A 26,215-nucleotide genomic window follows, 5' to 3' on the forward strand; every position below is an offset into this window, starting at 1 on the left:
CTGAACGCACCCACCCCACCAACCTCATTTCGAAGAGAAAGGCACCCAGTCTTTAAACTGGAAAGCACAGATTTACCTTGTTTTCTCCCTTCCTGCATGCCAGGCTCTGCAGGTGCCCCTATTCCTCTTTTAATGAAATGGCACCAGTGCAAGCTTTGTTTGCTAGGTTTATATTGCCAATTAGGAGCTGTGCTTCAGCTGCACAGAAACCCCATGTACAGGACTGACTTCCTTTGTGCGCACGTATGCAGATTTCTCAAAGTGGCTTTTACAGTACAAAACGTTTCACGGCTCACGCTGCCCAACAAGTATGCAATTTAGCTAGATAGCCATTTCAGGGGCACGGATATCTTCTAATAGAGTCTAAAAACAAACAAATATTGCTGTGTTGCCCTCCTTTGCTAAAATTGTTAGTGTTTTAAAACATCTTCTTTTCCTTACCCAAGTCACCCTGTTAAATAACTGCATTTTACGTAATTATGGAATACTACACGTTCCTTCATTGGTTTGTTGTAACCTGCCTCCTGCAGACAACTTATGCATGCAAATGATATTCATACACCTCCGAACAGCTAAACAGACTAAACGGCCTTTAACCCAGTAGAGTGCATGTTGGTTACATATTCAGTCTCCCGTCTTTTCTTAAGACGTCCGGGAGAAACGTGGAGAGGAAGGGGAGAAGAAAGAGAAGCACATGTGACAGGAAAGTACATGTGTAATCAAGGGTGTGAAGTGAATGTGAATCTACTGCAGTAATTAAAGACCACACTCCAAGCCTGCTTAGCATATCTGTTCCTTTCTTCTCTCTGCATTTAAATTATATTTGCAATCAGGGAAATTAAGGTTTTTCTTTTTTACAGAAATGATAAAGCAGGAGGAAGTCTGTTTAGATCTTCCTCTTCACTATAGCAATGTGGACAAGAATTCCTTAGTATTTTATCTTGATTTTATGGCATCTGATTTTATCTTAGTTTTTTTATCTCGACTTTGTGGTATCTTAGACAATATTCTGGACATTTTCTAAGCTAAATTTAAATATAAACAAAACTCAACATTTTGAGGGTTTATAAATCCCAGAGATGTCCAAAAGAAGACTGACTATCTGGAGATATTTCAGGTCAGGTACTTATACTACCTTACAAGTTAAGTTCCATCAGAGCTTAGATTTTACAGAGTGCCCACAGTTTACTGATATCATTTCATTTATCAATGAAATGCAACCACTCCTGTAGCCGAAGTTGGCAGCTTTGGAGCAGCGCGCAGCAATGCTACTCATCTGTTCAGGATTCAACATGAGAAAACTATCCAAATGAAATACAAAGAGAACTTTGAACAGACAAAACAAACCTATCTTTATGGAACGAAGCCAGGTTATTGAGCAAACTGACTTTCTTTTACAAACAGTCTGATGGGGAATTTCACGGGCATCAGTTGTCAGGTTTTCTCTCTTAATGCACAGATAAAAGCTACATTTAACTTGTTGCTAAAAGAGTTTCTACTCTCATACCTTCTATTAGTCAATTTGTCAAACAAAAGGAAATGAAGCTTCTTTGGCGAGAGTATGCTAACTCTAAAATGTGATATGTATATTTTAAAGAAAATAAATTGCAGTATTGCTACAGACATGTTTTGTACACACAGCTATGCTCCCAATGAGTAGTCTTAACATTCCTAGTAACCCAGTATGATTTTCTTCAGATGATATCAGCATATCATTACCTTCCACCTCTGCTGAAATAAGGCCCGTAATCAAGTTCCTATTACTGATCCATGAGGATATCATTATATTTATAATGATCTATAGATACGGACTAGTTTTGTACAATTCCCACAACACTGGAAATAAGGACGCTGATTTAATATGAAAAACCCACAGGCAATTTCTCTAAACTCCTTTGTATTTCTTTGTCCCATAAACAGTGTTATAAACCTGACACTCCACTAGCTTACTGCAATGTAATTCCACAAGAGAGAAGAGCACAGGAAGTTGCTTGTTTTCATAACAGAAGTCTTATGACCCCAAAATAGAAATATTAACAGTTAAGTTCTAACTAGAAAACTGGACAGCCTGCAATGTTTAAAACATACAAACTATAATATTAAAACAAAAAAAGCCACAGCAAAATGATTCTGGCAACTGCAAAATATTTCTCCTTGTAACATCTCATTTCCAGAAGACACTCTAATACGCAATAAACTGACCGCTGAATAAAATACAACTTTGCAATCCATTCTCATATCACCTAGCCTTTGGAAACACAGTGAACACCGTATTTTCATAAGTGATATACTCATTAGAAATCCTGCAGAGTAAAAACCATTCTGTGAAGGCACAACGTTTCAAATATGTAGGTGTGTGACATAGTCCATCTTCAAAAAAACGGTGAGTGCACTTATATTTGCATGCAAAGTGGGATATTTTACAATATAGCTATGCTTGGTTCTTTCAGATTGTTGTACAAAGACTGCCAACACTAAAAAAAGGTCATTTTAAACTGCTGTTAGTAATAAGTAACACCTACAATTACTAAAAGATCAAGGGAAATCTTTATTTTTTTGCAGCTGACTGTCTCATTTTACCCTCCTGCATAGCCATATTTTCCTACGGACAATATGCAAACCCACAAAACCTAAGAGGGGGATGTCATATTCTGTAATGACATTTCTGTCTTTTGTCTGAATTTGAGTTAATTTTCATCTGATAGTTTCCCTTTCAAAGTACTGTAGAGAAGTGAGAGGACTTGGCTGGTGTTTCACTGGGAGTAACCTCTGGACAGTTATGGACTGCCATGAGCCCTGAGGACAAGAAATATAGTGGCAGCTTATGCAGAAGACCTCTTTTGGACCTCTCCTTTCTCAGGACTGCTGAACCCTTGGCTCCACTGGTGTATGTGTTATAGCTGAGGGAGCAATAGTGAGCAGATAACCTGCAGTCTGGGTGTCCCAAAATGGTAGAATAAAAGTGCATGAAAGGTTCATCTGATACAAATGTCTTTCAAGAGACTGTTTCTTCACACCCTTACATAAGGTAAAAAAGGGATGTAGAGTGAACCCCTGCTTTTTATACACTGCCTTGCATTCTACAGAGGGGACATGACCTCCCACAGGCCAATGCAGCTCAGAATTGGGCCTGGAGAGAGTGATTTTTTTTTCAGTGTGAAGGCCTGACACATGCTAACTAATCTTCCAGCAATCATTTTATTAGCATCCTTTCTTTGCTGCTATTACCAGAGATGTGTCCCTGCAGTCCCATCCTCCAGAGTGATCCAGCCCATTCGTTATATGCTCATTACCTGTGTCTTCTGAAGGCAACGGTTGCCTGATTTCCTGTTCTGCGGCGTCAGCTGCCGGGGCTGCTTCCGGTGGTGGCTGCGGGGGGGCAGGTGGAGCCTTTACTGGAGTTGTAGATTCTGGTGTCTCAAATGCTTCTTCAGAGTCGGAGCTCCTAAAACAGAAAATAAGAGCCTCATTAACAGCCTGGGCTTATGGCATCGAGCGAGCGTTCAAATTTGGAAGGGACAGGTCAGACTATTAAATGCAAGGCTTTCTGAGTCGAGGGAAGCAAAGCTCAGTCGTCAGTCTGCCTCTGCATTTCCCAAAGGCAGACTACACCCAGGTGACTCTGCAGTATGATGTCCCGGGCAGAACATCATGATTGCAGGTTCTCTTTGAAGAAATCTTTTGCGCCGCTGAAGATTTCTGCGTGTCACAAAAGTGAACATGCACTTAAAAAGTAAACACTTCCTGAAAAGCCTGCTTTGCAGTGTAAAGGAGGCTCGAAAAGGAAAGACAACAATGGAACCTTTCGAAGAGTTTCTGAAACTTTTCTTGGCGTGATCATATGCAAACCAACTCAGGGAAAAAACAAAGGGAGCTTCTCAGGAGAGTTTCAGGGCCCTATTAAAGACGCACTCAAAAATGATCTAGTATTAGGTTTCTATATGTGTGCTTACAGGCTAGCTAGCACATACACTATAACTGGATAAGTGACTGAGCAGCAAACTTCTGCACCGCCCAACCCCTCAGAAATATCACATTTCATCATAGTGGTATTTTTACGCAGCATTTTAGGCAGTAGTAAGCGTACTGGTTTGTTATACGAGATAAGACGAGGCTGGTAAATGACCAGAGTTTTATATGCTATCAACAATACATTTCTACCCCTCCTTCATCACAAACACATAGAAAACAGAAGGTGCACAAGAGGTGAAAGCACATAGAGGAAGCTATGAAAAATGGTGCCAACCAAATGAAATGCAAGCTTAAAAGACTACAGCTGTACAAAGAGATGGTTAACCTAAAAATGTAATGGGGTGAGAGGGGCTATACACAAGGACATAACAAATTGCATTAAAGGGAAGACCACTTTAGGAAACTGTTCTAGCTATTTGCTTTTATAGACGAAATGAAACTACAGCATAACATTTTGATTTCTCTTCATATAACTTTGTTGAGCAAAAAATGCTGTTACAATACTGTCTTGGTAATTACTTAGCAAGCATTTCTGCTGGTCAGATGCAGTTTTTCCCACTGGTCTATAATACAATGAATTGAATGGGGTGACGGTTTCCTGAAAAACAGGACTGACTTGCCTATTTCCAGTGAGTCTCTGCATGGCTAGGAGACTGTAGTCTCCGGTACTTCTCACAGCTGTCCACATCCATCGCGCCCACTGCATTGGGGACAAAATTTGCCATGAAGTGAAAGCCATTTCATCCCAAAGAAGCGCTCTACAAGTCGTCCTCATACAGTACGTGGAATCAAGGACTTCTTTGACTTAATTAAAATTAAAAGAAAACTCCATACTGCCAAGCCATAAATTCTGTCTGCATTCTTGAAGCTTTTGGATTATCTTAAGCAGCTCCCTGTCAGACGAAGTGCAAGTGCTCGACTTGCTTTCTGTTACATTTGCTTAGATCTCTCAGCATGACGCCTGCGTGTGCTACAGGAGAAAAGAGCCCAACGTTGTTCCTGACAGCTCAAGGGGTTGGATGGACCGGACTCTCTCCGACTAGCTCTGCAGAATCCCAATGAGAGCTCCGTCTCGCTAGCTATGTTGTCTCAGCACACACAGCTGCTTGGACTCTGCCATTAACTCCGCAACTATTTGATTACCACTACACCTGCGCAAAGCAAAAGGATTTTAGCTAAGTATTATCCTCTTTTGTTTGGTTGATGGGGTTTCCTTTTTCTTTTTTGTTTTATTTTTGTTCACTGGCCAGGCCTCCTGTAAATAAAGTTACCTCCTGCCAGGAGAAGTGCACAAAGATTGAAGTATTGCATCTGTTTATCCATTATTTTTATGTCAGCTTCTCAACATACATTCTTTGTTTCAAAAGCTCAGATCATATTTGTTCAAGACGCTATGAGACGGAGTGAGTTAATGGGAAGCAGCGGGATGTAACTTTTTAAATTACCTCCCTTCAAATATGCAATCCCCTTTAAGTTTACAATAATGTAAAGACCAAAAAGGACTGTAAACAAAGAGCTTCTGTAAATTGAAATAGAGCCACATTATGAGTGTCCTTAAAACCAAAGCAATGTTTTTCCTTTCCCTAACAAATTTAGGAAACTTTAACCGCAATCAAAACATTTCAAGGGAAAACAGCTATTGTTTGATTATTTTTAACAGAGAAAAAGTAAATGTTTCCTAGCCTAAAACCTAAAATTAGAAAGTTACAGTCTAAGAAAAGGACTGAAAATTGCACAATTAAGAGTACAGTATATCAATTCCTTGATGTTTTTTACACCACAGAATGGATTTTTTTTTCCTTCCCCTCAGACATATGAATATAATTTTATTACATCAGGATAAATATACAGTAGTCCTAAAACGGTAATAGCATACTATTTTGAACATTTAGTTTCTAGATATATAATATACAGCACAAGTTATATGTATTGTTTATGTACATATACAATTCTATATTATATACAGTGTGCTGAAAAAGTTTCCACACCTTAGTCACACTTATTATTAATGTATAATTGTGCTTGATGACACATCTTCTATTTTTATGTTGGCACTGCTGAGAGGTTACTTCTGTTTGTTTCTCTTTATAACAGAAGTACCATAATTGAGCTCATGTTTTCTATGGGTAATGGGGCCACCACCCACACTCCAACTGTTGGATGAATCTGGAGGAAACACCAAGAATTCAAATGAACTTTTCTACATAAGACAAAGGAATGCCCTATACTTATGTCAATGAAGAATAAAATAACCATAAAATTGTGAAATCAAATTCTGTTGCCTTCATGAATCTGCAGGCAGTTCTAATGCCATTGCTGAAGTTCATAGTTTTCTTCATTATCATCATCATCAGGAGCAGCAACAGAATGACAGTGAAAAGATCCCTGCCTCTATCACTGCTGCTAAGCCAGTGAGCAACATTGAAGCCAATAAATAACATATCAAATTCATTCTGATGCTGCTTGTGATATTATGACTAGCAACACAGTCGAGAAATTAAGCTATTCAGAGGGAAATGGAAAGAATGATCTAATACCAAAGAGGTCCTCCCCATCGCAGCCAGCAGGTTGTGGAAGGAGCAGAGCTATGGATGCCTGTGCATGCACAGACACACAGACGCAGACACACACACACACACACACACACACACACACACACACAGAGCTGGACTTCCAACAACTGCTAGGAAGTTTGGGAAGCGGCAAAAGATAGAGTAAGAAAACACCAATTCCTCCCAGTAGCCAAGATGATGCAGGATTCCTTGAACTTTGGGATGAATGATGGAGTCCAGACACAGGTCCAGACATGATCCATGACAAGGGTTCAGGTCCTATCTTTCAGTTCCAGCTTTGGATGGAGCTCTCCCCAAATGAACTCCCTGGTTTAGTTATTTTTCCAAGTGATAAAGGTAATCTAATCTTCCGGTCAGTAGGTGTCCGGTAAATTTTCAAGTGTTTGTTTAAAATGCAAACCCTAAGTGGAGCATTTACTCTTAAATTAGTATTTTGTATTGATAACAATAATGTTGCTGTAACCTTCACAGATATGGGTGGTTAAGGAGCAGATGACTCCAAGCTACCCCTGCCATGCAGATTACATTAAGGCCAGTGACCTCAGTGCATCCAAGCTCCCTGCTGTGATATGTCAGTCTGAAACTTTGCCTCCAGGTTCAGATCCCAGCTTCGCATCAGGAATCCTGAAAGCCCTGAGAACTGCAGTTCAAACCAGGGTTTCCAGAGTCTCTGCCACAGGACTGGGAGGAGTGGGAAGGGGATTTTCTCAGGGCTTCCAGGCTCCATTTCACACCGTTGGGAATCTGGAAGCTCTTATACTTTGCTTGAGCGCAACTCCCAGACTCTCTCCTTAATGTGGGGGGACTCCTGAGTCTATCCCTGACTTTAGGGGCAGTCAGCTCCATTTTTAATGCATAAAAAAGTGGGTATTTCCCTTTCCTTTCTGAAGTTTTACTTCACTTAACTCATTCAGAATTGTTAAAAAAAAGCGAGAGGATGACCCCTGTGATTTGCTCAATGCCTTGCATCAGCATTAGTGGATCTTACTCCTCTTTTCTAACTGCATTTCTTTTGGAAATATTAATCCAGACAAGGCATGTCTACATGTGCATTGATGTGCTTTCCTAATGCACATCAAATTTGGGACTTCCAATATGATGCACTAAAATGTGCATTAGGCTGCACTAATGTGCAGTAGCACGAGCACATTCTTTTTCAGTGACGCTTAAAGCACAGTAGCCTATTCTACTGCGCCTTAGTGTATTAGCCCAGTTTTTTACGCACCGCCTTAATGTGCAGTAGAATAGGCTACTGCGCGTTCAAGCGGATGTGTAGACGTGCCCACAATCCAGATAATTACTTCTCCCTGATACAGCAACAACTAAAATACCAAAACCATTCCAGAGCTGTGATCCAAAGGAAGTTCCTTCTTGAAACAAAGGCAGCTTGTTCTATTCTGCCAGTGCACAAAATTAAGTGATGTGTTCTCCATGGACTTAGGCTGTCAGGAATGTGAGAATATCATCACACTGTAAACCAATATGAGATGTGAAACATAAGTCTCACATTTAACTGTCAAATCCACCTTAAACGTTTACTGTTTAAGATAGAATCAGGTTCCAGAATTGTAACATAACCATATTCTCCTTCTTAGAGAGAGAGAGAGAGAGAGAGAGAGATTAATACATGCACATATATAAAAGAAGGTTAAAGATTAAAGTATTATTGCTTCTCTGTGCAATCACTGTGTTTAGAAAGTGAACAAGAAAAAATGAGTCAAGTTTATGTAAAGTTTATGTAAGCAGGAGCACAGTCTCAGTACCTCAATGGTTTCCTCTAGGATTTGCTTGTAAAATATACAAAGGGAAAAAGGAATAAGAAGGTATAATTGTTTTTTTACCACTTCTAAAATTAATAATATGAAATACAAGTAATGATTATAAGCAATAATGCATTGGGTTGACTATACTCTACTTTTTAGAGGTGGCAAGTTATGAGAGATTTTTGGAAGTCTTCTAACTTATCTGCAGCATCATTTTTATACTGATCACTTACAGAAGTGATTTAAAAAGCATAGGAAGTGGTTCTTACCATTTAACAAACATATAAGCTAGTCAGCAAGTACATCTGGTTGCCCTGTTTGGTCAAGGCATTTTGCATTGATGGGATCTTTTACAAGTATTCAAAAAAATAAAAACAAAATTGAGTAAATGATATACAAGTGTATTGATAGAAAGGAATATATTTAAATCTACCTGGAATTATTTTAATCTAGGTTATCAAGAACAGTATGTAGGGTACAATTCTTAACTGACATGATAATGGTCTAAGTAGGTCTTTTTCATCTCTCCCTACCAGGAGTCTGTGTATCTGTAAATAGCACACATAAAAACCAATGAAAGATGGAACATGAGAGTTGAGTGAAAAAGGAAAGAAAAGAAAATAGTAAAGATAGGATGGATGGTAGAAGCTTATCTTGCTCTACAAAGTGATTAGAATATGACCAGAAAAATTATTTTATCTCCCACAGGTTTAAGATACTAAATAAACAGAAGAAGAAGTGCACATGCAGAATTTTTTGGACCAGAGAGCATGACAGGAAATGCAAAAATAACACTGGATCAAACACATCCTGGCATGCACTATAACAAATAGGGAAAATTCACTGTTCCCACTTTCATCTGGAAACCTTGGGATTTTGTCCAGCTATTACACAAATCTCAAGAGGAAATAATGAAGGAAATGACTTGGGCTCGCTTCTCTGCCTCACCTTTGGCCTCATGGAAACCCCTCCCTCCCCATGAGATACTTCACCCTCCCTTTTAATAATGAAACTGAAGTTTGCACTGGAAAAGCAAGTCATCAGTTACTGCAGTCTCAGAAATAAAGTTCATTGTCATTATAGCTGCAAAATATTCAAAACGTGAGAATTTCTCCTTTTATTGTCTCTCCTCCCTGTTCACTCCATTAAACTGCTACAATCACTAGAATGAAGTGAATCCAGGTGTCACTTGGAGACAAGGTTCAGTAAAAAATCTGCTACATTGCTGATAGGATTTTCTCAGCCTTATCAAGAATGTTGTATTTTTTCAGGCTTTTCTTGAAATTTATAGCCCAGCAATAGATACCATGCAACTGTGCATGTAGGACACATCCAGCAAAGCAAAGATAAATGGTTATCTTCAAAAGTGAATCCTGACTGGGCAAAGGACCAAGAGATTTAGCACAGGTTTTGTTGCATGAGTGGTTTAAATAAGGTTCATCATTCTTAATGTTGAATACAGTGGCCCAGTTTTCAGAACTGTTGTATGCACACGTGTGGCATTATTTGCCTCAATGGAGTTGCTTCCCTTGAAGCAAACTCTATGTTTGTATCATTTTTTTTCTTAGTATGCCAAGAAAATGCCCTTCCCATCTGTCCAGAAGCTTTATGCAGCTCTCATCCGCTGGCTACTCTAGCCCACAGTTCAGTGATGCATAATTGAATGGGATTTTAGAGACGGAGAGTTCAAACCCCTTCTAGCAAACCGGCAGCACTGGAATGAAGAGATACCATGCACCTCTTCCCCTGCACAGACAGATGGGGGAAGGTAAAATGATGCCACAATACAAGCTGAATGCCATTTAAAGATTGGAGACAGCCAAAACATCAGCAAAGCCTACTTTTAGGCTTCTTTGTGCCACTAGAATTACTAAAAAAGCTGGACCACTGAGTAGCACATAATTCTCTGTATTTAAACTGTGTATATCTTCTCCCTAAACCTCACAATTTACCATTAAGGAAAGAACAGACAAATCTGCCAAAAGTTGAAGCATGGCCCAGAACTGGAGTCTCTCTCACATGCTGGGTACATAGACATTATCGCTTTAACTGGCAGATTTACTGTATCCACCATATGCTCCACCAAACTTGTCCTTAACTTGTAAGTATTCAAGTAAACCATATACAATATTCATTTTTCTTTATGCAGATATCTTGTTTTAGTGATACCAGGCCACACAGATTTGAATAAACATTGTGCAGTAGATTCATAAACTGGAAAATGATCTGCTTCACACATGTACTGACTTCAGTATTCTCCAACAGAAAATACAGCCTATACATCCCACCTCTGTGCAAAAATGTTTTAAGGGTAATAAAATTAATACAACACTCTGTAGGTCTACTGGAGTCTTCTACATTCTTATCCAACCTTGATCCGGCAGGACTAACTGGACCTATGCAGGAAAAGAGAAAGAAGAAAGTCCCAAAAAGATGGTGGAGATGGAGTGCTGGGGAGCTGAACTCCCAGCTCTGTCATTTCTGCCCACCTATATTCCCCTGAAGCTTCACTTTAGTCATCCCAACAGAGCCAACCAGCTCTAACATCTACTTCTGTAGATGTTTCCTGCAACCTGTCTGCAGTCCTGGGTGCTTAAGAGGAAGCACGCCACTCTGCAGCTTTTCCATCTCATATCTCCACATACAATTTTAGGTGACCCATAAGTTGTTGTGTTGGAAAAAAAATAGCTACTGAAGAACATCCCACCAGGGCATTTGCAGCTACAAATTATGATGAGGATATGTGGTTTGATCTACAGATGTGGTGTAGATGTGTAGAAAATCCCATGCAGTTACTTTTTGTATTGAAGTTTCTGTGAAAAAAGCACAGTGGTTCTCAACATTTTAAAACCAAGGCATCCTTTGGAAAATACCACTGTAGGTTTTCTTTGCTTTTTTACTACAGAAAAACAATAGAGCATTTTTTCTGCTGCAAAGAATTGAGAACTATCACAACAGGTCAGAATGTTTTTGACACTATGCATTCTTATTTGAAATCTCGGGGTTTATCATCTTGTGAATCATGTCTGCACACCTAATAACGCTAACACTGAGTAGTACCCCACACCACTCTTGAAAGGATCTCAGGGAACCCCAGGGTGATGCAGCACCCTGGTTAAGAATCAGTGCACTAAATGCTCTAGTCCAGAGATTGGCAACATCTTAGCAATGGTGGGCTGAAACAACCCACAAGAGCTAGGGACAGACATTCAAAATGCCTGAGCCTGAATTGATTCAATCTTTGCAGGTTAATCTAACCTGGCTACGCTGAACAGGTTTGTAACAACAAAGACATCCCCTCTGGGCTGAAGAAATGCAGGCATATGCCTGCAGTGGCTCAGGGTGGAAGCTGGGAAGTGATAGAGCAGCCCTCTCTTCCCTTCCTCAGGGCTGAGCTGAGGGCAGGGTGGGGGTGTAGACAGGACCCAGCAGGATGTCTGATCAGGGAGGGGTCCCCACCCACTGCTCCTGACCAGCCCAGCAGGGAATTGATAACAGTGTTTATCATCCCTAACTCAGTGTTTATCAGCCCATCAAGAAAACAAAAGCCTATCTCCATTAGTTCCAGCTCTTCTTAAACAACTTTTTCCAAGGAAGGAATGGAGGGTTACCAGCTACCTCTTGATTAGCTCCAATTAGCCCTAAGCCAACACTGTCCTATCTGCCTTTGTCACCTCTCCCACAGCACAGACTGCAGCCAGCATGTGGTCTGCTAGCTAATGCTGAGAGGTGCCTGTGTAAGGCAGAGGGGAGAGGGGACTCTCTGCTTGAGGAGGGAGTGGTGAGGGGGATGGGGGAAGCAGGGGGAAGTCAGGTAGACCCCACTGTACCTGCAGTCTTTGCCAGAGCTGCAACCAGGGAGCAAAGGGGAGGAGCCAGCCCTCCTGGGCTGAAGCAGACAGCAGAGCCCTGCCCAGCAAGGCATCTGGGATGCTGGGGACTCTGATTTAACTTAAACCAGGAAGGGGTCTGGGACAGACATTGCATAAACTGGTTTGATCCAAATGAGTTAAGTCTGACGCTACATTCAACCAGATTTATCTCAAACCAGTTTCAGCCATTTTCAAACTGGTTTATGTGCACTGAACATCTGTTCAGTTATAGATTTAAACCAGTTTCTGATCACTTAAATTGGTTTATGTATAATGTCTGTCTCTAACCCTAGGGTCCAAGGTGAGGTGGCACTTCTGATCCAGTCGCTGCTGTAACCACTGCATCTCTCCACTGCCTAGTTACAATGTGTGAACAGCCCCCTGCTGCTGAAATACAATTAAAGCTACCCATCCCCAGAGAACAGATCCAGTCCATGGACAGTAGATTGCTGACCCCTACTCTAAATCACGTAGAGGAGATAGAACGAGAAAGCCTTGGAACTGAAGGCCCACTGCAAACGAACAGCCTAACACTGATTTGTCAACCACCCATGGAAGAAGTTAAATCAGCAAGAGAAGGAGGAATGTTTACAGTGTTCAATTCAGTATTCCTGAAGACAGATTTAGTTTTTCTTATCCTTGAAACCCCACTGAGAGATGAAGTGGGAATATAAAAGCAAAATGAATTTCTCAGTTTTGCTGCCATCCATCATTTTCAGAAACATTAATTGTAAGATCACCATGCATAATTCTGAACAGGCCCTGTTACTGAAAGTGGAACCGGAACACAGCTAGTAGAGATACCAGTTCTGTGTTTGCTCTAATATGAAGAGATATGGAGGGTAATAATAATAGACAAATAGTAGAGTATATGACCAGAAGCCATTCACTTTTCAGTAAGCTTTGGATACTCTAAAACCTAAAGGCACTGCAAAACTTTAGAGAGGCACTAAAGAAATGTAAAATAATTTATATCAAGCCACAATATGCTTTACCTCACCTGTGCTTTTCAATTCTTCCATGTTATATTATTCTTAGACTGATAGATTTCACCGTTTAATTTTTTGTAAAAAAATATTGAGAAGCAGAGTGGTTAGGTCCCTACCCTGGAATCTGGGCTCCTAGCTCCACCACCGGGCTATGCCATGACCATGGTCAATTCACTTCAGCTCTGTCTGCGTCTCCTGTTCCCTTCCCATCTTTGTTTGGCTCCTCTTATTAGACTATAAAATCTCATAGGAAAGGACTTTCCCTTACTGTACATTTTTGTACAGAATCTAGAAAAAAAATTGGCATAAGGCTGCAAAGACTTGTAATTTTCTGTTGTGTTTAGGAATATGATATGAACGGTGGGTCTGTTATTAAAAGTTGATACCAAAAAAGTTTATTAAAATGAAAGTACAGAAGTCTAACCCAAATAGGTAAATTCTATTTGTTTATTTTCAGACTGTTCTGGATACAGCCTCAGTTTCAAAACTGCCACTGAGGACCCCACAGCAATTTATTGAGCATTTTATAGGGATGTAATTAAAGCCAAAGTTGATTTATTGTTTCTAACACAAGATATGGGTAATATAATACTATACCAAACTAACGGCTATTTTCTTGCATAATATTTACTTACTTGGTGAATTCTAGTTAAATATACTAATGTAGTATTCAACATCAAAAAAGCCAGTTGAATAGTGTGATTGCTTGCTTTACGAGTATCTTGTTTGCAACAAGAGTATGTCATGTTTAAAAGCTTTGTATTATATTTGTATAGGGACACAGGAAATACTGCAAACGCTGAGGTAATCTAATTGCTGAAGACATATTACAAATCCTTAGATGCTACAGTAATGAATAGTGTAGAGAATTTGAAGATGGAGAAATAAAGAAAAAGGTTTGACGAATATATGCAGACACATAATGCTAGAACGAGTCTGTATCCCCTCCCCCACTTTATTTTGATTTAATCAAAATGGCAGAGACCCTCAGATATACTGAAACAATAAGGCAACAGAGAATCTTTATCATACACAGTGAATGCACTGACTTTAGTCTGGCTTGCAGAAGCTGAGGGGACAATAATTTATTACGTACCACATAAAGTCTTCTGCCCTGCTCCCGCTTCCTCCCCGCCTCTTCTCCTTTGGGGACCATTTTCAGTACCAGACTTCACAGTTATCCTTGGTCAAGAGATGGGAAGGGATGCATACTAGCTACATGCTACTGGAATCCATTTACAAGATAGTTCCTTTAGGGACACGCTTTTTGACTATTAACTATTAATGAGCTGTTATACCATTGTAGGGATTTTCAGTGATGAGCCCATCTACCTTACAATTAAATAAGCCCACCAATGATTCCGTACTGTGAAGAAATAAACTGCAAAGCCAGTCATAATGTCTAGACAACAGTGGTAACAAAAGAGCAGGAAGAGGAAATAGCTGAGCAGAAGGCAAAATTAGGGACCTGATCCTAACTTCACTTACACTCCTGTAACTCCACTGTCTCATATGGACTGCAGTGACTGATTTGCACATGTGTAAGACCAGAATCAGGTTGTAGAGTATGGGTTTTATTAAAAAAAAAAAAAATATGGATTTAATGCTCGCTAGTTAGCAAAAAGGGAAAATTATCAGTGAATTATTCTATAATGGATTCTGACAAAGGAGGATCCAGTGGAGGGGATATAGTGCAGTCACCCCCCCCCCCACACACACACACCCTTTCCATGGTGTAGATCACGTGCCAGCAGCTCCAGCTCCCCCCATCTATAGTCAGTTGAGTCCCTTGTTTGTCTGAGGCATAGCTGGAGCCCTGGGCTTGCCGGGGATACCTGGGGGGACCAAGCAGGGAGCAGGTGAGGAAGGGAGAACTGCTCTGCCACCACAGCTGTCCATCACTGACTGCGGCTGGAGGAAGTCCCAGGCCACTTATGCCCTTCTCCCGCTGGGAGCTGCCAGGCTCAGCAGCAGTGGCAGCAGGCAGGTACCAGCTCCCTGTCCCCTCCCCTGGGTTTTCTCCACGAGCCCAGGGGCTCTAGCTGCAGGAAGTAGCTACACAGGTTGCCAGGCTGGACCAGGGACAGCAGTATCAATGGGCGGTCCCCTCCTTTCAGAACCTGCTCTGGGCCAGACAAGCAACAAGCACTGGAAGGGGGGACCTACCTACTGCTGCCCGTCACCCCATGCAGCCACCAGCTAGAATGGGGCAGGAGCAGCTCTTGGGCTTCCCCTTAACCCAGGTCAGCCAGAGACAGTGGCAGCAACAGCGGCAGGTTGGACACCTCTTCCTATGCCCAGAGGCAACCCCTGTTGGAGAGGGGGAAAGAAGAATGGGAGAGGAGGGGAGAAACATGGGAGAGGAGGGGAGAAACACTGGAGAGGAGAGGGGCCCAGAGTGGGGTGGAGTGGGGCTGGGTAAGGAAGTCATACCTACATAAAAGTTCCCAGCAGCTACTGCCATGGTGCAACTGGCCCATGGGGAGGAGGAGGCCAAGTGGCTGCAGCCGTCCCTGCGACACCAGTCCCATTTATCATATGCCTCTCTCCAAAATCCTATGTCCACTTATGAATTTGGAGGACCAGATCCTGTGAAACACAGAATGCCCTTGGTCCACTGAAGACATGAGAGCTGAGTCTGCTCAGTCTTGCCCTTAATAAGCAATTTTATCATGCGGTTTGCTTAGTGATGCCAAGCAGTAGCACGTTTGAAAATAATCAGTGAATGGCCTCTCTTATAGACATGCTTCCCAACGAAAGGGTATGTCTGGGTGTCTTTTGTTTTTTTTAAACAAACCTTGATTACCAAAGAACAGTGTTGTTTCATGGAACAATTTCATTATCGCCAGCTTGCCTAGAGTCCTCACTACACAGTGTTCATTTAATATCCCCTGGACGTCACCTCTTCTTGGATCCACTTAAAAATGGGACAGCGTTCTGCCAAAACCAGCCACATCTGTTGCTTCCCACATCTCCAGCTTCCCGAATTGAGGCAAATTAAAACATCTCCATAAATGATGTGTCAGACTAGAATGGACTCCTCTGATTATATTAAATTCTCCAAATATTTTAATTTTTTTATCCTGCTTCCAGAAACTTCCTGTTGCAGTAAATCCCATTGAAAATAAAAAGTATTAGGAGGTGAAACCATGGCTAAACAATTAAATCATTTTTTCTTCTTTTCTCCAAAATATATTCTTGTCCAAACACTCAGTGCTTGTGCTGCTTAAGCTGAATCTGCATTTTTGTCATCTCTGGATTTTAAGGAGGAAAATACTCAAAGAAAATACATGCATTTCCCTCTCCAACTGACTGATTTGCCAAACATAAGTTGTTGAGATGTATCATGCAACTATTTTATGGCATGAACTAGAAAACAAACAAAAAAAAATGAATAAATTGCAGTTTTCTTTTTTTTTTTTTTTTTGCAAAGGCTGCTTGCAGAAAATAAAACCCTGTTCAGCCAAAAACCTATTTTAGTGTAATGCAATTATACAAGAAGTAGTATTGGCATTGATGTGTGCAGCAAGCAGGGCTAGCATTGGTCTCTAGAGAAGCATGTTAAGATTATTTCAGCATAAATATACCTTCAAGACTCAGGAAAACATGGCTTCCCAGAAAAATAATCAATAGTATATTGAAGCTGAAGCTTCCCAGCCCATAAATGATAGTTCATGACAAGCACAAGGTTTAACTCAAGGACATAAGGGGGGGGAGATAATTCTGCATCACACTTACAGGCAGTGGGCACTACCTTCCTATTTTATGCATATCCCATTCTCCTTACTGAAAAATCGAGTGAGCCTCATCCTGACCTCCAATATACCAATGTAAATCAGGAATAATTCCACTGAGTTATGCCACTGTAAATCCAACGTGATTGAACAAATATGGCCCAATTATATACCACTGCTAATGTAACTCTGCTAATTGAGTGGTTTCACTGCTCTTCTGATAGCGTGCAATTTTCAGCCTGTAATCTTGGGACAATTTAGCAGCTAAACTAACATACGAGACTGTACATTTTCTCCTTTAGTGAAAATAGAAATGCAGATGCTATTGACTACATTTTCAAAGTACTGTTTGGTATATTAGCTCTGGAGAATACTGGGAGTTGTACATCAAAACCATCATACAAAGCATTTTGAAAACACAGGAGTCTTTTAAAACAGAACACAAAAGAAAACATCTGAACCTCTTGAACAACCACCTCATGCTGTGAGAAAAGGATGGCTTTCACATGGGCTCCTTATATTTTGGAAACAGGGTCATTAATTTAATACAGCAGCTGAAGAGATTTAAAGGGACATGATCAACTTAAAAAAACAGACAATTTTTTTCTTCTGTTTTCCTATTATTTTCACAAGCAGCCTCTTCTCTATAACAAAATGAGACAAGAGAAAAAATTCTATTTCTTTCCTCCCCCCCTGCTTGCTTACTTTGTGCGTCTGAAAGCATTTTGTGTACAAGCCCTTTGCATTCTTTCTCCCAGAAAGGTCAGGTCCCAGTTGTGCGTGCTTTTCACACAGCAGAGGGGAAGAGAAAATATTGAAAAGAGGAAGCCATCATGGTAGAATCAATAAGTGGTCAGGATATGCAAACACAGGAGTACCCAAAACTATTTTTAACTCATTTTTCTTTTAATTGACTAGACTTCAAGTTTGCTTTCGGTCAAGAGACCCCAGCCCACATATTAAAAACCTCCTTTTGTATATGCCATCATTTTTCCTGTGTGTTACCAGCTTACCACGGCAGCCCCTCTAACAGCATTTGCTTTTCAGCACAAGCAAGAATAAATGAATGATGAAATGAAATGCATCTCCATGCTCTCTCATGTACCATTTTTTTCCTTTTCTTTACCCTGGTTTTATTTTGAATGAACACATCATTGATATCACAGAGGCAAGACTGATGAATCTGTACAATTTTCCAGTCTCAAGTAACTTCTTAGCCCACGTTTCTTTTTCAGTGGAACAAAAGACAAAAGAGCATTTAAGCATCAGAGACTCTTCTCAGCAGCATCACAAAAACATTATCAGTACATTCAAATAGCCATACTGCTGTGATATACATAATATAACTGTACTTAAGAGGTGGAAGGAAATCCAAGACCTATTTAGGATGCCTCAATATCAATGGAAAATACTCACCAGGAAGGTAGTTAAAGTTTTAATCCAAGTTCCCGGGGCATCTCGTTCACGGTTCTCTGGCTCAAAGTGCCATGACCTCAAATGGCACTTTGCAGAAGTACTTCCTACTCATGACAGACACCTTGCCTTCTCTGCTTAGGACCAAGCACCAAGGTTTTAATCCAGGAAACAAAAGCCTGTTAAGTATACCTTTGAGAAGCATACCAGGTCACTGTTCTACAGTATCATTCAAAGACCTCAGAAGAAAATAGTCAAGAATGCATTTGGAGCCACCGCCGTAAGTTTTTGCTTCTTTGCTTACTCAAACTTCCTCTTAAATCCTGCCAGGGACAAGCCTCCTATAGCCCACATCTTAGCTCAACCACAGAGTTCAGGAGGCAGCACCAGAAAATACATCACTGCAACTGCAAGCTGTAGAGATGAGAGAATGAGATCTCTTCTCTGAGGAAACCCGTGGGCTCTGGTAAGGATGAAGAGCAGTAGAGTCTGTGATGCAAAATGAGACATTTCCTTACCAATCTGGCCAAAAGTTTATACTGATGCGTGGCGCCTTCCAGGAAGGAGGATCACCCAAAAATAGAAAGAAAAGGAAGAGAGACTCCCAATGGCACGCTCAGAAAGCCAAACTCCCTCCAACATATCCCTGTGCGACCCCTTTGAAGTCAGTGAATGCACGGGACGCAGAGCAGGGCAGCGTTTGAACAGATTGTTTGTAAACTTCAGTCCTTCATGGCCAACGTGGAAGCAACAGCAAAACAACAAAACTGACAGCAAGCACATTAGAAGCCAAGGTAAGACACAGCATCATGATTGAAGCGATATCCCCTAGGTATGTTGGCCGAAAAAAACAATGGCTGCTCCTTTAGTAATTTTGTGTCTTGGCAAAAAAGGCAGTGCTGCACACTGCAGGCAAAATCACAGCCGTATTGAAGTCTGTGGGAAATCTGCCACTGCTCCAAATGGAGCCAGGATGCAACTCTCAGATTTACACACCAGAAACTGCTCCAGTTCTCTCAATAGGAGCTGAGAGGAAGCCCTGCTATGAAAAGTACTCACTCAATGTAACAGTGGTAGATGATTTGACTGGCAACACATTGGCTTGGACCCTAAATAAATCTCCCAAGAACAGAGAGAAATGGGATATATTTTTGTTTCTTCCCACCATTTTCTGAGGAGCCTGCACTATGGTAAATACGGTACACGTGTTTCTCCAGATTCTTCACCCCTTTCCATTGCCCCTCAAAACAGAGCGCCCTTCCCCAGCACCTCACTGATGTTACACCAGACCAATAAGCAGCAGGCAAGCTTAATGTGATTTCTGGGCAGATGAACTCATAAGCAGAGGTTTTCTTTGATCCCAATTTCTTCTGAATTTCAATTAATACCTGGGCTACATTTAACACTAGAAATAGCATCATGCTGTGCAGGGAGAAAAGAAAGAGATTCCTACAGTCAAAGAAGCTGGCAAATTTGAATGTAATTTTAATGTTAGAATTCTCCTTAATGTGAATCGTGGGAATACGAAATGGAAAGAGCCAGGACTATTTTTTTTTATATCTCATTTCAAGACAACCAATTGCCCTGATCTGGGGCTCTTGCTGAACTCCCACTGACATTCAGTTGGGTCCTATTGGCCAGATAGATGGTAAGCTGTAATATAGAACTACGATATGGAAAAGCAACGCTCTAAATGCAGCTCCTTTCTGAAAAGTCTTTGTCAAATGGTGACCTTAATCTCCACATTCACAATACCTCCAAATCTAACATATCTAGTGTTCAGATTAAAGCTTATGATCTCTGATTTTTTCCAACTCTGTAAGGAGCTGGAGGGTTGGGTTGGGATCTTTCCATCTTGCACGTTATCCGCATTAATAAGGATTCCATAGTCCAAGTTAGGCCCCTGTCGATATACATGTAACTCTCCTCAAAGGCTTTGTGCCGTCTTGTCCAAATAGAATTTGCTACACCGTTCTTTTGATTGCACACAAGACAAACAGAATCTGCTCACTGCTTCTGCGGTGTTGGTTTTACAGGGCTAATGGGACTACATACTTATACTGCCCCTAAACTCAGAGGATGCGCTTCTAAGTAAACAGACCTTTTTGAGGAGAAATGTGCCATTTTTTCTCGCCACTTTTTGTGGTAAAAGTGCACTTCAGCACTTCTTTAGGTAGTCAGAGCACCCTAAGGATTCACCCTGAGTCTCCAAAATAAAAATAGAAATGAATCACCTGTTTTCTAGGATTGGTAAGAGTTTGCATTAAATTTATTTTCATCATTTTAATACACACATTAAACACATTCTGGCTTCTGTTAAACTTTATGCAACACTTACTGAAGAACTCACCCCACTGATTTTAAAAAGAGGCATGTTATGAAGCTAAAACCTTCAAATGGTTTTGAATATAAAAACATACAGGAATATTCTAATATAATAAAGGGCTTAGTCCATCTGTCTGTCTGTCTCTAACACTTTTGGAGCATGCTGATTGGCTACTGAAACAACCAATCAGTGTGCTCTAAGAGCATTATGGACAGGAGGCAGCAGTGAGGTGAAGTGCTGCCATGACAGCAGGGATGGAGCAGGGGGGGCGCAAGGCCAGCACTGCTGGCCTCCCCTCCGATTCCTCAGAGGTGGTAAATGTATATTTACACATGCTTAATTTATTTAATATAAAAAGTAAAATCTGTCTGATTTTTTTTTTGTTAATTCAAAATTCATCTGTCATTCTTGATGGGGCAATTCACTAGTGTTTAATAAATACCAAAACTCCGCTGTGATGTCAGGGTAACAAAACCAGGGGAATTATGTCATTTTAAATTTTAAGCAGATACAGTAATTTTTCCATGTGCTATCAAGAGTTACACATTTTTTTAAAAAGCTCTCAGGCTTTCCTCTTTCAAGATGCACTGCAAAAAAATGACTTGGATGTAAATCTAAAAAACAATGACCCCATCTGCAAATTGGTTTACATACATTTAAAAAATAAAACTTTTAAATGGCTGAGCTATTTAGCTGAAAGTAGTGGCTATAATTCACATAAATAAATGCCTCTTGCAACAAAACGTTACTACTGTACCTATATGAACTGCCAATATGAATAGTTATATAACAGACCATTATCATTCCAAGGGACCCATTATGGTCTACATGGGAAAAAGAAACATATGATGTATACAGTTATAAGACTATGTAAGTTTGCTGAAGAGGTGTATTGTGCTCCTTGATAATAAAGACATTTTGTTCATTTGCCTGAATGCCCACTAAAAGTTTCGGCCAACCGTCTCCCCACTCTTGTCCCACCCCCGGCAACCCTGATCTTGATGCAGCTACATATATAAAATGATGCGATACCCTCTGAAGTCAGTAAAAATGTTTCCTCTGACTTCACTGGGCACTGGATGAGGCCCTCATATTTCAAATCAAGGATGCTGGAATAGAAGGAAACCTTCCTGGAAGGAAGCATGTGGCATTTCTCTTTTGTCCATCACTAGATGAAATTCTCCTGTGATTTCAAACAGGCCACTAACTAGGATGGGGTGGGCAAAATATGGCTTGTGGAGGGATTTTGTCTGGCCTACGAGTCCCTTCGCCATGCCTGTTCCAGGTGCAGGGGGCAGGCCAAATTGTGGTATGTACAGCTGGCCCTGCTGCCCCTCAGCACGCAGTGGGGCTGGGGCAGCGCAGCAGCTGGACTAATTCCTGGCAGCCCTCGTGGTGGCTCCTTGTGGCTGCTGCTGCCACCGGACCCAACCCCACTGCCTGGGTACCCCGGCCCAACCACCCTGCATTTGCCACCAGGGATGAGACCTGCGGCCAGGCAGATGGGATGAGGCACCAGGTGGGTGGGGAGCAACATCTGTGAGTGGGGCGGGCAGGTGAGGCAGGAATCTTTGGGCAGTGATATTGCAGGGCCCAGGGCAGAGCTGCAATCTGCTGCCTGCACATCCCTGCAATGGGTGCTGGTTCAAACGGCAGGGGCATATGGGCAGTAGACTGTGCCTCTGCCCTGGGCCGTGGCCCTGCACTGTTACTGCCCCATGCCCCATCCCACTCCTCGAGGCAGCTCCCTACCTGCCTACAGCCCCATCCTCTCTGCCCAGCTGTACGTCCTGCCCACACGGGTCCCAACCACTCTCCATGGAGACCCCAGGATTGCTGGGCTTTGAGATGTGGGACCGGAGCCCAAGGCAGAGATGCAATCCACTCGCTGCACACTCCTGGCTGTGAACTGGTGCCCATCACATGGACATGCAGGTAGCAGACTGCAGCTTTGTCCCAGACCCTGATACCACACTATCACCGCCCTATGAGCCACCCTGTGATCCTGGCCCTGCCTGCGCATCCCAGTCCCAGACATCACTCCCCGCTGGTCCATGGCTCCATCCCATCTGCCAGGCCCAGTGCCCAGCAGAGCCACTTGGGGAGTTTTGGCAAGCCACTGGTTGCAGAGGGTAAGGGGAGGGTACTGACCCAGCCTGCGACAGCTCACCAAAACTGTGCCTCCAGCCCAAATAATTGCCCACACCTGAACTAGAAGAAGCCCCTACTAGACTAAATTCATTCCCATTCAGGGCAGGCTTAACAATTAAGCACAGAGCAGAAATTAAGTTGGGGCTACCCCAGATCTTACTACAATTATGAACACAGTCCCTCAAGTCAGGATCAGTGGCACACTTTTGATTTCTTAATAGAAAAAAAATATCAGTATCACTAGTATATGTTAGCATTTTTGATTGAATCGGTCCATGAAAACTATTTTCCTACAAAAGATACATTAACTAGAATAATTTATTTCCTTGAATCCTTTAAGAAGCAAGAGCTACATTCAAAAGGATTTTCCCTCATTAAAGAGAAAAAAACCCAGGAAAATTAAATGGTAAATAAAAGTTATGATTTTGTACATCATAAACCTATGCATGATTGCATGCAGAATCCAACACCCAATAAACTAGTCATGTTCAAGCTTTGTGTGCTTTCTAGGCAAAAGACAGAAAAAGACTGCAGACCATGGAGAAAAAATACTGAAAAACAACTTGCAGGGTGCCAACATTTTGGCCTGATATCAATGGTCTGTAGCATTTATTTTCTTTCTTGGAGTCTGATCCAACTCCCAGTGAAGTCAATGGGCATTTCACCATTGACTTCAGTAGGAGTTGGCTCAGGCCTTAGTTGTTTCCCCTTGGATTGGCAAAGGGTGAAAATATTAGAGGCAGCATATAGAGCTCCTGTTGAGAGGAAATAACACATCCTCAACCCTTTGGCTTATCAAGGAGCAGGATCTGAATGGAGGCTGAGGCTGTCCCCACTGACTACCAGGATGGTGGTTATGATTTATCTCAAAAGCAAGGTGTGGTCAGTGCAAAAGAAAAATGAAAAATCTTTTGAATTTCAAACATAGCTCAGGGTTAATGGGATGAGAAATAAATAATTATCTACTAAGACTTCTCTTCCAATATTTATGAAAAAATAAAACAAAGATTTAGAAATATGGTGTTATTAAAAAGAAAAAAAAAACAAGTGCATATATAATATGTTAGCAACAGGATCTTCAGCAAAACAAAAATGGCACTGAAGAGCAACACACTGTGTGCACACATATATGAGAGAGAGTGTACACATATACCCAGCATTCAGATATTTATACATAGTCTTCTACTCTTATTTTAATCAAGACTATCATTATTATTCTGACTGAAACAAGGACAGGATTTTGCTATCCAGGTGACCACCAGGGTGCATATTACAGCTTGTAGAGCATGTGACAGAGCTTAAAATGCCAACAACAAGATCTGGATTACACAACTTTTAATTGTAGCTACCTTCTATTGTCATGGGATTCCCTTGGGCTTTTCCCTTTGATCTCATTCAGAATTTTGACCTTCCCTACTACAGGACACCTGTCTAATGCCAGTGACTGAATTACTAATAATCCAAGGCTGAAGAAACAAACTTTAATCAAAATGAAGATTGAAGCTGTATTTTTTTTTAATTGAATTAATTTGGATTCTGAAGTTTTAGTCAAATGAAGAGAGAGGTATAAATTAATAATGCAAAATACGTGCAAGACATGCACAGATATACACAGATGGAGGACATATACACTTCACACTAAATTTTCAACCCATCTTTAGTTATGCTTTCAGTTGATTATGAATGTACAGTATTTACTATGTGTATGTGGAAGCTTGTACAAAAGAATCACAAGATCACAGAAATGTAGGGCTAGAAGGGAATTCGAGAGAACATGTAATCCTGCACTGAAAAAGGCTCAAATACACCCTAAACCATCCCTGATGGAAGTTCTGTCCAACCTATTGCTAAAAACCACCAATTTGTAGTTTCTACAATCGTCTTAAAGATAGCCTTTCTATTATTTCACTACAGCAGTTAAAAAGTATGCCCTCACATCCAACTTCAATCTCTACTGCTGTAATTTAAACTGATTACTTCTGGTACTTCCTAAGTAGGCCTGGAGAATAATTGACCATTGTCATCTTTAAAACAATGAATTTTTATGTATTGAGTACCTGCCTCTCCTCCTCTCCCAGTCTTCTCCGTTCTAGACTAAACTACCCAGTTATGTCAACCTTCTTTCATAGGCCATGTTGTCTAATCATTCTGGTTGCGCCTCTCTCTTTCCTTTTTCTACATTTTTCGCCAAGCATGATGCGCAAAACTTGGTATAGTACTCCAGATAATCCCACACTAGTACCAAGGAGAGCAGAATCCTTGTTAAAAAACCTATCATATTTAGAGGTTGCTACAAAATATCTCAAAGCCTGGCTCTCCTCTCACACTTGCTTGGCATTAGTGAAATTCCATCAGTTTCAGTAACGACTCCTGAATTATTGTGATATAATTGGGTAAAGAAAGGCATGCAGCAAATACGGTTCTTTACCACCGTTATTAAGAGGCTAATTTGATTAAGCAGTCTATCATTAGTGGTCACTCAAATGCTATGACTGCCTGGGTCAGTCAGATATTCAGCTATAAGCACTGTCTGCAGGTGTACGGTACTGTGGGTGCAATTTTCGAGGAGCAAAATGCACTTGCAAAAAGGGGGGACAATCCAAATTGCAGTGAAAAGTACAGTTTAATTAATCTGTAGAGTTTATTTTCTATCCCAGTTGGTATTCACAGAATAAAGCACCAAGATGGTTATTATGTGAACAAGGACCACATACAACCAGGGAGACGGAGACATCTCCACGCTTTAATATCTTAACTTTGTAGTATGTAAATCAGGTTCTTTGTAGCATCCTGTATTTTCTTAAACCAATAGTCTTTATTATTGATTTAATTCAAGATTACCAGCCTCATTCACTCCTTTCCAGTATCTCAATAGCTTTCTAATAGCTTATTATCTGAAGGTTATATCTGTTGCTAAAAGTAGGCCCTAAAGGATGTTGTTCCAAGTCCATAAAGGCCCTTTTAAGTACAAAGAATTTAATATACATCTTTTCTATACACAAACATTATTAAAGGATACAACAGTCCATAGTACAAACTAGCCTTTGATTAATATGTTATCTTGTTGCAATACAGTGACTTATAAAGGCTATGAAAAAAATAGATAAAACAGTGCTCTACTCTGATATCTCTTACTGTCTGATACTTGGGTCAGTGTTAAAAATACACAAACGTGTGTGTGTGCGGATGAAAACGTAATTTAAAAAGGTTGTAAAGCTATTAAGACATCACTTCATTCCTACATACCTTACTATTAAAAGGGAGATTTATTAGTGAAATGTTAGCATTACATTAAATAAAACTAAATGGAAAATATTTCTCTGGTGTATCTGTACCAAGAACAAAGGCTGTGTAAATCCACTTATGCCTGTACTTTATGAACACAATAATACAGTATCAAAGAAAGGTATCTACAGGGTGCA

General features: G+C 40.9%; 1 protein-coding gene and 1 long non-coding RNA gene across 12 annotated transcripts in view; one reads left to right on the top strand and one right to left on the bottom strand.

The window, feature by feature from the left end:
* The window catches only part of TACC2 (transforming acidic coiled-coil containing protein 2), a 234,635-nt gene that overhangs the window by 62,731 nt on the left and 145,689 nt on the right, over positions 1-26,215 (bottom strand). For all 11 annotated transcript variants that reach the window (XM_019485888.2, XM_019485887.2, XM_019485889.2 and 8 more), the window contains one exon: positions 3,294-3,445. In XM_019485888.2, coding sequence (XP_019341433.1) covers positions 3,294-3,445 — 152 coding nt within the window. The remainder of the gene's footprint in view (positions 1-3,293; positions 3,446-26,215) is intronic.
* Positions 4,579-10,642, top strand: LOC109282805 (uncharacterized). The gene is made up of 2 exons (XR_002089816.2): positions 4,579-6,881; positions 9,017-10,642. It is a non-coding gene; the product is annotated as an uncharacterized LOC109282805 (long non-coding RNA).

The sequence above is a fragment of the Alligator mississippiensis genome, chromosome 6, assembly GCF_030867095.1.
Source record: "Alligator mississippiensis isolate rAllMis1 chromosome 6, rAllMis1, whole genome shotgun sequence".
NCBI classification, from domain to species: Eukaryota; Metazoa; Chordata; order Crocodylia; family Alligatoridae; genus Alligator; species Alligator mississippiensis.